Here is a 13735-nt window from a genome sequence, read left to right as displayed (position 1 = left end):
GAGGGTAATAGCTACGTATGTTGGAAAAATGAAGATATTAGACTATTTTATGATTGCACATGGTAAAGAATGTGATTAAAGGCTCTTTTCCTATGTCAAAAGTTTTAGTTTTCGAGGGTAATAGCTACGTATGTTGAAAAAATGAAGATATTAGACTATTTTATGATTGCAAATGGTAAAGAATGTGATTAAAGGCTCTTTTCCTATTTCAAAAGTTTTAGTTTTCGAGGGTAATAGCTACGTATGTTTGAAAAATGAAGATATTAGACTATTTTATGATTGCAAATGGTAAAGAATGTGCTTAAAGGCTCTTTTCCTATGGCAAAAGTTTTAGTTTTCGAGGGTAATAGCTAAGTATGTTGAAAAAATGAAGATATTAGACTATTTTATGATTGCAAATGGTAAAGAATGTGATTAAAGGCTCTTTTCATATGTCAAAAGTTTTAGTTTTCGAGGGTAATAGCTACGTATGTTGGAAAAATGAAGATATTAGACTATTTTATGATTGCACATGGTAAAGAATGTGATTAAAGGCTCTTTTCATATGTCAAAAGTTTTAGTTTTCGAGGGTAATAGCTACGTATGTTGGAAAAATGAAGATATTAGACTATTTTATGATTGCACATGGTAAAGAATGTGATTAAAGGCTCTTTTTCTATGGCAAAAGTTTTAGTTTTCGAGGGTAATAGCTACGTATGTTGGAAAAATGAAGATATTAGAATATTTTATGATTGCACATGATAAAAAATGTGATTTAAGGCTCTTTTCTTATTTCAAAAGTTTTAGTTTTCGAGGGTAATAGCTACGTATGTCGGAAAAATGAAGATATTAGACTATTTTATGATTGCCCATGGTAAAGAATGTGATTAAAGGCTCTTTTCCTACGTCAAAAGTTTTAGTTTTCGAGGGTAATAGCTACGTATGTTGAAAAAATGAAGATATTAGACTATTTTATTATTGCAAATGGTAAAGAATGTGATTTAAGGCTCTTTTCCTATGTCAAAAGTTTTAGTTTTCGAGGGTAATAGCTACGTATGTTGGAAAAATGAAGATATTAGACTATTTTATGATTGCACATGGTAAAGAATGTGATTAAAGGCTCTTTTCCTATGTCAAAAGTTTTAGTTTTCGAGGGTAATAGCTACGTATGTTGGAAAAATGAAGATATTAGACTATTTTATGATTGCACATGGTAAAGAATGTGATTAAAGGCTCTTTTCCTATGTCAAAAGTTTTAGTTTTCGAGGGTAATAGCTACGTATGTTGGAAAAATGAAGATATTAGACTATTTTATGATTGCATATGGTAAAGAATGTGATTAAAGGCTCTTTTCCTATGTCAAAAGTTTTAGTTTTCGAGGGTAATAGCTACGTATGTTGAAAAAATGAAGATATTAGACTATTTTATGATTGCACATGGTAAAGAATGTGATTAAAGGCTCTTTTCCTATGTCAAAAGTTTTAGTTTTCGAGGGTAATAGCTACGTATGTTGGAAAAATGAAGATATTAGAATATTTTATGATTGCACATGGTAAAGAAAGTGATTAAAGGCTCTTTTCCTATTTCAAAAGTTTTCGTTTTCGAGGGTAATAGCTACGTATGTTGAAAAAATGAAGATATTAGACAATTTTATGATTGCACATGGTAAAGAATGTGATTAACCCTATAGAGACAATTGTTGTAAAAAAACAAAACTATACTCTTTGAGCTTAGACTGACATCTTGCCGTAAAAAAATATTGCTTTTAGCAACATCTTTCGATTTTGCTGAAAGATGGCAGTCGATTGATGCCTTCGGGGAGCTGCTGTGTGACGCCTGGCCTACGCAGTTAGTCACTAAACCAAAGGATAAGAAAAACGAATGAAAAGGTGAGCAATTTTTAAAGCCAGAAACTGGAAATAAAATGAAAAGGTGGGAGATTCCTTGTATGTCATATGTGTAAAAAATATATACAATTTAAAATTACTGTAGTTGAAATTCACAAAGTGTGCAAGAATTTGGATCAGTAGCAAGATACATTTCCTCATGTTGTAAAACTACAACATCGGACGATCGTAGCACAAAATTGTGAAACAAATAACGTGTACCAAAAATGCTTATGCGATAATAAACAAAACTTATTGTTTGTCTTAGGCTTGTGGTTGTTACTATTATAGACCAGCGAATCCATAGGAATAATCTATGTTGTATTTTAGAAGTTAAATAATTGTTGTTTTCTTTCTAGATGGCAGAATCTTACGACAGACTGAAAAAACGAGCTCAAAATTGCCAATTTGATGCAGAAGAGGCCGCCAAGTATATTTTTGACATTCCAGAAGACATGTTGTCAGACTTGTCCGACGATGATGATGACAATGACCCAGATTTCCTGTCTCCAGAAGATCTTGTCGATGATCCTGATGAAGACTATTTGCCTCTACTGGACAATCCCCACTTCTTTTTGGAAAAGGATGTCGTGGACGCTAACACTGAACCCAGTGACGATTACTCGTCGGAAACTCCACCCTCCAGTCACCAACAGCAACCAGAACCAACAGCAAGTACTGGAAAATCAAAGAAGAAATTGAAAGTCCAAGAAAAATTCGGCTGGAGAAAAGTAGAAATAGAAAAAGTCGATCTGTCTTGGAAAGGAGAGCCTCGCCATGCTCCAGGCATCTTGGAGACTCCACTGAAATACTTCCAAAAATTCTTTGACGATGAACTTCTTGAGCTGATAGTTGAACAAAGTAGCCTCCTTGCACTTCAAACTGAGGGATGCAACCTCTGCCTCACTGTCGAAGAGCTAAAAGTTTTCATGAGCATTATTCTATTATTGGGGGTGATAAGAGTACCCTATTATCGAATGCACTGGGAAGCAGCTACCAGATACCCATAAATTGCCGACAAGATGGGCCGACAAAGATTTGATAAAATCAAAAGTTTTCTTCACTTCAACGACAACAGTAAAGCTAAGAAACCTGGAGAACAAGGATTTGACAAGCTATACAAGATTCGACCTTTCCTGGGTCATATCTGTTCCAAGTTTCTTGAAGTCACTCCCGAAGAACACCATTCAATTGACGAGCAAATGATTCCTTTCAAGGGGCGAAGCAACTTGAGACAATATCTGCCGAAAAAGCCGACGAAGTGGGGAATAAAAGTTTTCACAAGAGCTGGTGTGTCAGGTTTTGTACATGATTTTGAAGTTTATCAAGGGAAGGGCACTCTTGGTGAAGATGACATAGAGCCAGATCTTGGAGTTGGAGGCAACATAGTTTTACGTCTGATAAGTACCTTGCCAGAGAAAATGAACTACAAGATTTATTTTGACAACTGGTTTTCAAGCTTGAAACTAATGAGTTTGCTCAAAATCAAAGGATTTCCTTGTATTGGTACGTTGAACAAAGCACGACTGAAGGGCTGCCCGCTCCTCACAGATGGTGAAATGAAGAAACGAGAGAGAGGAACTTCAGATTACAGGACTGACATTCATTCCGGCGTTATTGTAGTGAAATGGTTAGATAACAACACGGTTTGCTTGGCTTCGACGTATGCAGGAATAACACCACAGGATACGTGCAGACGCTGGAACGTCAAGGATAAATCCAGGGTTGAAGTTTCAAGGCCAGCCATTGTTTATGAGTACAACCGTCATATGGGTGGCGTAGATTTAGCGGACATGCTGGTGGAGATGTGCCGAACTCATCTTCGGACACGAAAATGGTATATGAGAATCTTCTGGTGGCTTATTGACACAACAGTCTGCAATAGCTGGCTTCTTTTCAGGTCAGACGTCAAAGCGCTGACAATAAGGAGAGACGAACCGATGATCTTGAGAACCTTCAGGTCTGAAGTTGCTGCAGGGTTGTATGCCTCGGCGCGTGTGATGCCCCAACTAAAACGTGGTAGACCATCCGCAGATGTCGAAGCAAGTCCCAGCCCCATTCGAAGTCGTAACCGAATCCGACCGGCAATATCTGCTCAAGCTGATGGACTTGATCACTGGCCAAAAAAGACTGACAAGCAGAGCCGCTGCAAAGAGTGCAAATCAGGATATACCACCTTTGAATGCGAAAAATGTGACCTTCCACTGTGCCTTACTGCCAAAAGCAATTGTTTTAAAGCCTTTTACACCAAGTGAAAGAGCCCCTTTTTTATATATTTGAGAGGCTAATGTTGTATTTTTACAACGTGGTCTAAAATTGACAGTTTTGAATAAATCATGCAAACAAAAGCTTTTTTGTCAATAGTCTGACCTAGAGATCACATGGGAAGCGTTGGAGATTTTTCCTGGCATTCGTTCTTATAGTGACCTGTCAAGGGTTAAAGGCTCTTTTCCTATGTCAAAAGTTTTAGTTTTCGAGGGTAATAGCTACGTATGTTGGAAAAATGAAGATATTAGACTATTTTATGATTGCACATGGTAAAGAATGTGATTAAAGGCTCTTTTTCTATGGCAAAAGTTTTAGTTTTCGAGGGTAATAGCTACGTATGTTGTAAAAATGAAGATATTAGACTATTTTATGATTGCACATGGTAAAGAATGTGATTAAAGGCTCTTTTCCTATGTCAAAAGTTTTAGTTTTCGAGGGTAATAGCTACGTATGTTGGAAAAATGAAGATATTAGACTATTTTATGATTGCACATGGTAAAGAATGTGATTAAAGGCTCTTTTCCTATGGCAAAAGTTTTAGTTTTCGAGGGTAATAGCTACGTATGTTGGAAAAATGAAGATATTAGACTATTTTATGATTGCACATGGTAAAGAATGTGATTAAAGGCTCTTTTTCTATGGCAAAAGTTTTAGTTTTCGAGGGTAATAGCTACGTATGTTGAAAAAATGAAGATATTAGACTATTTTATGATTGCAAATGGTAAAGAATGTGATTAAAGGCTCTTTTCCTATGTCAAAAGTTTTAGTTTTCGAGGGTAATAGCTACGTATGTTGGAAAAATGAAGATATTAGACTGTTTTATGATTGCACATGGTAAAGAATGTGATTAAAGGCTCTTTTCCTATTTCAAAAGTTTTTTTCGAGGGTAATAGCTACGTATGTTGGAAAAATGAAGATATTAGACTATTTTATGATTGCACATGGTAAAGAATGTGATTAAAGGCTCTTTTCCTATGTCAAAAGTTTTAGTTTTCGAGGGTAATAGCTACGTATGTTGGAAAAATGAAGATATTAGACTATTTTATGATTGCACATGGTAAAGAATGTGATTAAAGGCTCTTTTCCTATTTCAAAAGTTTTAGTTTTCGAGGGTAATAGCTACGTATGTTGGAAAAATGAAGATATTAGACTATTTTATGATTGCAATGGTAAAGAATGTGATTAAAGGCTCTTTTCCTATTTCAAAAGTTTTAGTTTTCGAGGGTAATAGCTACGTATGTTGGAAAAATGAAGATATTAGACTATTTTATGATTGCAAATGGTAAAGAATGTGATTAAAGGCTCTTTTCCTATTTCAAAAGTTTTAGTTTTCGAGGGTAATAGCTACGTATGTTGGAAAAATGAAGATATTAGACTATTTTATGATTGCACATGGTAAAGAATGTGCTTAAAGGCTCTTTTCCTATGGCAAAAGTTTTAGTTTTCGAGGGTAATAGCTACGTATGTTGGAAAAATGAAGATATTAGACTATTTTATGATTGCACATGGTAAAGAATGTGATTAAAGGCTCTTTTCCTATGGCAAAAGTTTTAGTTTTCGAGGGTAATAGCTACGTATGTTGGAAAAATGAAGATATTAGACTATTTTATGATTGCACATGGTAAAGAATGTGATTTAAAGGCTCTTTTCCTATTTCAAAAGTTTTAGTTTTCGAGGGTAATAGCTACGTATGTTGGAAAAATGAAGATATTAGACTATTTTATGATTGCCCATGGTAAAGAATGTGATTAAAGGCTCTTTTCCTATGTCAAAAGTTTTAGTTTTCGAGGGTAATAGCTACGTATGTTGAAAAAATGAAGATATTAGACTATTTTATGATTGCAAATGGTAAAGAATGTGATTAAAGGCTCTTTTCCTATGTCAAAAGTTTTAGTTTTCGAGGGTAATAGCTACGTATGTTGGAAAAATGAAGTGCACATGATAAAAAATGTGATTTAAGGCTCTTTTCCTATGGCAAAAGTTTTAGTTTTCGAGGGTAATAGCTACGTATGTTGGAAAAATGAAGATATTAGACTATTTTATGATTGCACATGGTAAAGAATGTGATTAAAGGCTCTTTTCCTATGGCAAAAGTTTTAGTTTTCGAGGGTAATAGCTACGTATGTTGGAAAAATGAAGATATTAGAATATTTTATGATTGCACATGATAAAAAATGTGATTTAAGGCTCTTTTCCTATTTCAAAAGTTTTAGTTTTCGAGGGTAATAGCTACGTATGTTGGAAAAATGAAGATATTAGACTATTTTATGATTGCCCATGGTAAAGAATGTGATTAAAGGCTCTTTTCCTATGTCAAAAGTTTTAGTTTTCGAGGGTAATAGCTACGTATGTTGAAAAAATGAAGATATTAGACTATTTTATGATTGCAAATGGTAAAGAATGTGATTAAAGGCTCTTTTCCTATTTCAAAAGTTTTAGTTTTCGAGGGTAATAGCTACGTATGTTTGAAAAATGAAGATATTAGACTATTTTATGATTGCAAATGGTAAAGAATGTGATTAAAGGCTCTTTTCCTATGTCAAAAGTTTTAGTTTTCGAGGGTAATAGCTACGTATGTTGAAAAAATGAAGATATTAGACTATTTTATGATTGCAAATGGTAAAGAATGTGATTAAAGGCTCTTTTTCTATGTCAAAAGTTTTCGTTTTCGAGGGTAATAGCTATGTATGTTGAAAAAATGAAGATATTAGACTATTTTATGATTACATATGGTAAAGAATGTGATTAAAGGCTCTTTTCCTATGTCAAAAGTTTTAGTTTTCGAGGGTAATAGCTACGTATGTTGGAAAAATGAAGATATTAGAATATTTTATGATTGCACATGGTAAAGAATGTGATTAAAGGCTCTTTTCCTATTTCAAAAGTTTTAGTTTTCGAGGGTAATAGCTACGTATGTTGGAAAAATGAAGATATTAGACTATTTTATGATTGCACATGGTAAAGAATGTGATTAAAGGCTCTTTTCCTATGTCAAAAGTTTTAGTTTTCGAGGGTAATAGCTACGTATGTTAAAAAATGAAGATATTAGACTATTTTATGATTGCACATGGTAAAGAATGTGATTAAAGGCTCTTTTCCTATGTCAAAAGTTTTAGTTTTCGAGGGTAATAGCTACGTATGTTGGAAAAATGAAGATATTAGACTATTTTATGATTGCACATGGTAAAGAAAGTGCTTAAAGGCTCTTTTCCTATTTCAAAAGTTTTAGTTTTCGAGGGTAATAGCTACGTATGTTGAAAAAATGAAGATATTAGACTATTTTATGATTGCACATGGTAAAGAATGTGCTTAAAGGCTCTTTTCCTATTTCAAAAGTTTTAGTTTTCGAGGGTAATAGCTACGTATGTTGAAAAAATGAAGATATTAGACTATTTTATGATTGCAAATGGTAAAGAATGTGATTAAAGGCTCTTTTCCTATGTTAAAAGTTTTAGTTTTCGAGGGTAATAGCTACGTATGTTGAAAAAATGAAGATATTAGACTATTTTATGATTGCACATGGTAAAGAATGTGATTAAAGGCTCTTTTCCTATGTCAAAAGTTTTAGTTTTCGAGGGTAATAGCTACGTATGTTGGAAAAATGAAGATATTAGACTATTTTATGATTGCACATGGTAAAGAAAGTGCTTAAAGGCTCTTTTCCTATTTCAAAAGTTTTAGTTTTCGAGGGTAATAGCTACGTATGTTGAAAAAATGAAGATAATAGACTATTTTATGATTGCAAATGGTAAAGAATGTGATTAAAGGCTCTTTTCCTATGTCAAAAGTTTTAGTTTTCGAGGGTAATAGCTACGTATGTTGAAAAATGAAGATATTAGACTATTTTATGATTGCAAATGGTAAAGAATGTGATTAAAGGCTCTTTTCATATGTCAAAAGTTTTAGTTTTCGAGGGTAATAGCTACGTATGTTGGAAAAATGAAGATATTAGACTATTTTATGATTGCACATGGTAAAGAAAGTGATTAAAGGCTCTTTTCCTATTTCAAAAGTTTTAGTTTTCGAGGGTAATAGCTACGTATGTTGAAAAAATGAAGATATTAGACAATTTTATGATTGCAAATGGTAAAGAATGTGATTAAAGGCTCTTTTACTATGTCAAAAGTTTTAGTTTTCGAGGGTAATAGCTACGTATGTTGAAAAAATGAAGATATTAGACTATTTTATGATTGCAAATGGTAAAGAATGTGATTCAAGGCTCTTTTCCTATTTCAAAAGTTTTAGTTTTCGAGGGTAATAGCTACGTATGTTGGAAAAATGAAGATCTTACACTATTTTATGATTGCACATGGTAAAGAATGTGCTTAAAGGCTCTTTTCCTATGGCAAAAGTTTTAGTTTTCGAGGGTAATAGCTACGTATGTTGGAAAAATGAAGATATTAGACTATTTTATGATTGCACATGGTAAAGAATGTGATTAAAGGCTCTTTTCCTATGTCAAAAGTTTTAGTTTTCGAGGGTAATAGCTACGTATGTTGAAAAAATGAAGATATTAGACTATTTTATGATTGCAAATGGTAAAGAATGTGATTTAAGGCTCTTTTCCTATGTCAAAAGTTTTAGTTTTCGAGGGTAATAGCTACGTATGTTGAAAAAATGAAGATATTAGACTATTTTATAATTGCAAATGGTAACGAATGTGATTAAAGGCTCTTTTTCTATGTCAAAAGTTTTAGTTTTCGAGGGTAATAGCTACGTATGTTGGAAAAATGAAGATATTAGACTATTTTATGATTGCACATGGTAAAGAAAGTGATTAAAGGCTCTTTTCCCATTTCAGAAGTTTTCGTTTTCGAGGGTAATAGCTACGTATGTTGGAAAAATGAAGATATTAGACTATTTTATGATTGCACATGGTAAAGAATGTGATTAAAGGCTCTTTTCCTATGTCAAAAGTTTTAGTTTTCGAGGGTAATAGCTACGTATGTTGAAAAAATGAAGATATTAGACTATTTTATGATTGCACATGGTAAAGAATGTGATTAAAGGCTCTTTTCCTATGTCAAAAGTTTTAGTTTTCGAGGCTAATAGCTACGTATGTTGGAAAAATGAAGATATTAGAATATTTTATGATTACACATGGTAAAGAATGTGATTAAAGGCTCTTTTCCTATTTCAAAAGTTTTCGTTTTCGAGGGTAATAGCTACGTATGTTGGAAAAATGAAGATATTAGACTATTTTATGATTGCACATGGTAAAGAATGTGATTAAAGGCTCTTTTCCTATGTCAAAAGTTTTAGTTTTCGAGGGTAATAGCTACGTATGTTGAAAAAATGAAGATATTAGACTATTTTATGATTGCAAATGGTAAAGAATGTGATTAAAGGCTCTTTTCCTATTTCAAAAGTTTTAGTTTTCGAGGGTAATAGCTACGTATGTTTGAAAAATGAAGATATTAGACTATTTTATGATTGCAAATGGTAAAGAATGTGCTTAAAGGCTCTTTTCCTATGGCAAAAGTTTTAGTTTTCGAGGGTAATAGCTAAGTATGTTGAAAAAATGAAGATATTAGACTATTTTATGATTGCAAATGGTAAAGAATGTGATTAAAGGCTCTTTTCATATGTCAAAAGTTTTAGTTTTCGAGGGTAATAGCTACGTATGTTGGAAAAATGAAGATATTAGACTATTTTATGATTTCACATGGTAAAGAATGTGATTAAAGGCTCTTTTCATATGTCAAAAGTTTTAGTTTTCGAGGGTAATAGCTACGTATGTTGGAAAAATGAAGATATTAGACTATTTTATGATTGCACATGGTAAAGAATGTGATTAAAGGCTCTTTTTCTATGGCAAAAGTTTTAGTTTTCGAGGGTAATAGCTACGTATGTTGGAAAAATGAAGATATTAGAATATTTTATGATTGCACATGATAAAAAATGTGATTTAAGGCTCTTTTCTTATTTCAAAAGTTTTAATTTTCGAGGGTAATAGCTACGTATGTCGGAAAAATGAAGATATTAGACTATTTTATGATTGCCCATGGTAAAGAATGTGATTAAAGGCTCTTTTCCTACGTCAAAAGTTTTAGTTTTCGAGGGTAATAGCTACGTATGTTGAAAAAATGAAGATATTAGACTATTTTATTATTGCAAATGGTAAAGAATGTGATTTAAGGCTCTTTTCCTATGTCAAAAGTTTTAGTTTTCGAGGGTAATAGCTACGTATGTTGGAAAAATGAAGATATTAGACTATTTTATGATTGCACATGGTAAAGAATGTGATTAAAGGCTCTTTTCCTATGTCAAAAGTTTTAGTTTTCGAGGGTAATAGCTACGTATGTTGGAAAAATGAAGATATTAGACTATTTTATGATTGCACATGGTAAAGAATGTGATTAAAGGCTCTTTTCCTATGTCAAAAGTTTTAGTTTTCGAGGGTAATAGCTACGTATGTTGGAAAAATGAAGATATTAGACTATTTTATGATTGCATATGGTAAAGAATGTGATTAAAGGCTCTTTTCCTATGTCAAAAGTTTTAGTTTTCGAGGGTAATAGCTACGTATGTTGAAAAAATGAAGATATTAGACTATTTTATGATTGCACATGGTAAAGAATGTGATTAAAGGCTCTTTTCCTATGTCAAAAGTTTTAGTTTTCGAGGGTAATAGCTACGTATGTTGGAAAAATGAAGATATTAGAATATTTTATGATTGCACATGGTAAAGAAAGTGATTAAAGGCTCTTTTCCTATTTCAAAAGTTTTCGTTTTCGAGGGTAATAGCTACGTATGTTGAAAAAATGAAGATATTAGACAATTTTATGATTGCACATGGTAAAGAATGTGATTAACCCTATAGAGACAATTGTTGTAAAAAAACAAAACTATACTCTTTGAGCTTAGACTGACATCTTGCCGTAAAAAAATATTGCTTTTAGCAACATCTTTCGATTTTGCTGAAAGATGGCAGTCGATTGATGCCTTCGGGGAGCTGCTGTGTGACGCCTGGCCTACGCAGTTAGTCACTAAACCAAAGGATAAGAAAAACGAATGAAAAGGTGAGCAATTTTTAAAGCCAGAAACTGGAAATAAAATGAAAAGGTGGGAGATTCCTTGTATGTCATATGTGTAAAAAATATATACAATTTAAAATTACTGTAGTTGAAATTCACAAAGTGTGCAAGAATTTGGATCAGTAGCAAGATACATTTCCTCATGTTGTAAAACTACAACATCGGACGATCGTAGCACAAAATTGTGAAACAAATAACGTGTACCAAAAATGCTTATGCGATAATAAACAAAACTTATTGTTTGTCTTAGGCTTGTGGTTGTTACTATTATAGACCAGCGAATCCATAGGAATAATCTATGTTGTATTTTAGAAGTTAAATAATTGTTGTTTTCTTTCTAGATGGCAGAATCTTACGACAGACTGAAAAAACGAGCTCAAAATTGCCAATTTGATGCAGAAGAGGCCGCCAAGTATATTTTTGACATTCCAGAAGACATGTTGTCAGACTTGTCCGACGATGATGATGACAATGACCCAGATTTCCTGTCTCCAGAAGATCTTGTCGATGATCCTGATGAAGACTATTTGCCTCTACTGGACAATCCCCACTTCTTTTTGGAAAAGGATGTCGTGGACGCTAACACTGAACCCAGTGACGATTACTCGTCGGAAACTCCACCCTCCAGTCACCAACAGCAACCAGAACCAACAGCAAGTACTGGAAAATCAAAGAAGAAATTGAAAGTCCAAGAAAAATTCGGCTGGAGAAAAGTAGAAATAGAAAAAGTCGATCTGTCTTGGAAAAGAGAGCCTCGCCATGCTCCAGGCATCTTGGAGACTCCACTGAAATACTTCCAAAAATTCTTTGACGATGAACTTCTTGAGCTGATAGTTGAACAAAGTAGCCTCCTTGCACTTCAAACTGAGGGATGCAACCTCTGCCTCACTGTCGAAGAGCTAAAAGTTTTCATGAGCATTATTCTATTATTGGGGGTGATAAGAGTACCCTATTATCGAATGCACTGGGAAGCAGCTACCAGATACCCATAAATTGCCGACAAGATGGGCCGACAAAGATTTGATAAAATCAAAAGTTTTCTTCACTTCAACGACAACAGTAAAGCTAAGAAACCTGGAGAACAAGGATTTGACAAGCTATACAAGATTCGACCTTTCCTGGGTCATATCTGTTCCAAGTTTCTTGAAGTCACTCCCGAAGAACACCATTCAATTGACGAGCAAATGATTCCTTTCAAGGGGCGAAGCAACTTGAGACAATATCTGCCGAAAAAGCCGACGAAGTGGGGAATAAAAGTTTTCACAAGAGCTGGTGTGTCAGGTTTTGTACATGATTTTGAAGTTTATCAAGGGAAGGGCACTCTTGGTGAAGATGACATAGAGCCAGATCTTGGAGTTGGAGGCAACATAGTTTTACGTCTGATAAGTACCTTGCCAGAGAAAATGAACTACAAGATTTATTTTGACAACTGGTTTTCAAGCTTGAAACTAATGAGTTTGCTCAAAATCAAAGGATTTCCTTGTATTGGTACGTTGAACAAAGCACGACTGAAGGGCTGCCCGCTCCTCACAGATGGTGAAATGAAGAAACGAGAGAGAGGAACTTCAGATTACAGGACTGACATTCATTCCGGCGTTATTGTAGTGAAATGGTTAGATAACAACACGGTTTGCTTGGCTTCGACGTATGCAGGAATAACACCACAGGATACGTGCAGACGCTGGAACGTCAAGGTTAAATCCAGGGTTGAAGTTTCAAGGCCAGTCATTGTTTATGAGTACAACCGTCATATGGGTGGCGTAGATTTAGCGGACATGCTGGTGGAGATGTGCCGAACTCATCTTCGGACACGAAAATGGTATATGAGAATCTTCTGGTGGCTTATTGACACAACAGTCTGCAATAGCTGGCTTCTTTTCAGGTCAGACGTCAAAGCGCTGACAATAAGGAGAGACGAACCGATGATCTTGAGAACCTTCAGGTCTGAAGTTGCTGCAGGGTTGTATGCCTCGTCGCGTGTGATGCCCCAACTAAAACGTGGTAGACCATCCGCAGATGTCGAAGCAAGTCCCAGCCCCATTCGAAGTCGTAACCGAATCCGACCGGCAATATCTGCTCAAGCTGATGGACTTGATCACTGGCCAAAAAAGACTGACAAGCAGAGCCGCTGCAAAGAGTGCAAATCAGGATATACCACCTTTGAAAGCGAAAAATGTGACCTTCCACTGTGCCTTACTGCCAAAAGCAATTGTTTTAAAGCCTTTTACACCAAGTGAAAGAGCCCCTTTTTTATATATTTGAGAGGCTAATGTTGTATTTTTACAACGTGGTCTAAAATTGACAGTTTTGAATAAATCATGCAAACAAAAGCTTTTTTGTCAATAGTCTGACCTAGAGATCACATGGGAAGCGTTGGAGATTTTTCCTGGCATTCGTTCTTATAGTGACCTGTCAAGGGTTAAAGGCTCTTTTCCTATGTCAAAAGTTTTAGTTTTCGAGGGTAATAGCTACGTATGTTGGAAAAATGAAGATATTAGACTATTTTATGATTGCACATGGTAAAGAATGTGATTAAAGGCTCTTTTTCTATGGCAAAAGTTTTAG

At 34.4% G+C, this 13735-nt stretch overlaps 2 protein-coding genes across 2 annotated transcripts; both read left to right on the top strand.

Moving 5' to 3' along the window:
• The first annotated feature begins 2887 nt into the window (after nt 1-2887).
• On the top strand, nt 2888-4120 carry LOC136043283 (piggyBac transposable element-derived protein 3-like). Its single transcript, XM_065728210.1, has one exon. The coding sequence runs from the start codon at nt 2888-2890 to the stop codon at nt 4118-4120; it is 1233 nt and encodes a 410-aa protein (XP_065584282.1).
• Nucleotides 4121-12174: 8054 nt separating this feature from the next.
• LOC136043284 (piggyBac transposable element-derived protein 3-like) lies at nt 12175-13407 on the top strand. Its single transcript, XM_065728211.1, has one exon. The coding sequence runs from the start codon at nt 12175-12177 to the stop codon at nt 13405-13407; it is 1233 nt and encodes a 410-aa protein (XP_065584283.1).
• The last annotated feature ends 328 nt before the right edge of the window (nt 13408-13735 follow it).

This window comes from Artemia franciscana, unplaced genomic scaffold (assembly GCF_032884065.1).
Source record: "Artemia franciscana unplaced genomic scaffold, ASM3288406v1 Scaffold_4375, whole genome shotgun sequence".
Taxonomy (NCBI): domain Eukaryota; kingdom Metazoa; phylum Arthropoda; class Branchiopoda; order Anostraca; family Artemiidae; genus Artemia; species Artemia franciscana.
Note: the sequence above shows the minus strand (reverse complement) of the source record. Positions and strands in the feature narration are given on the sequence as shown.

Coding starts and splice junctions, on each gene's coding strand:
- LOC136043283 (XM_065728210.1), top strand. CDS start 2,888: ATGGGCCGACAAAGATTTGATAAAATCAAAAGTTTTCTTCACTTCAAC.
- LOC136043284 (XM_065728211.1), top strand. CDS start 12,175: ATGGGCCGACAAAGATTTGATAAAATCAAAAGTTTTCTTCACTTCAAC.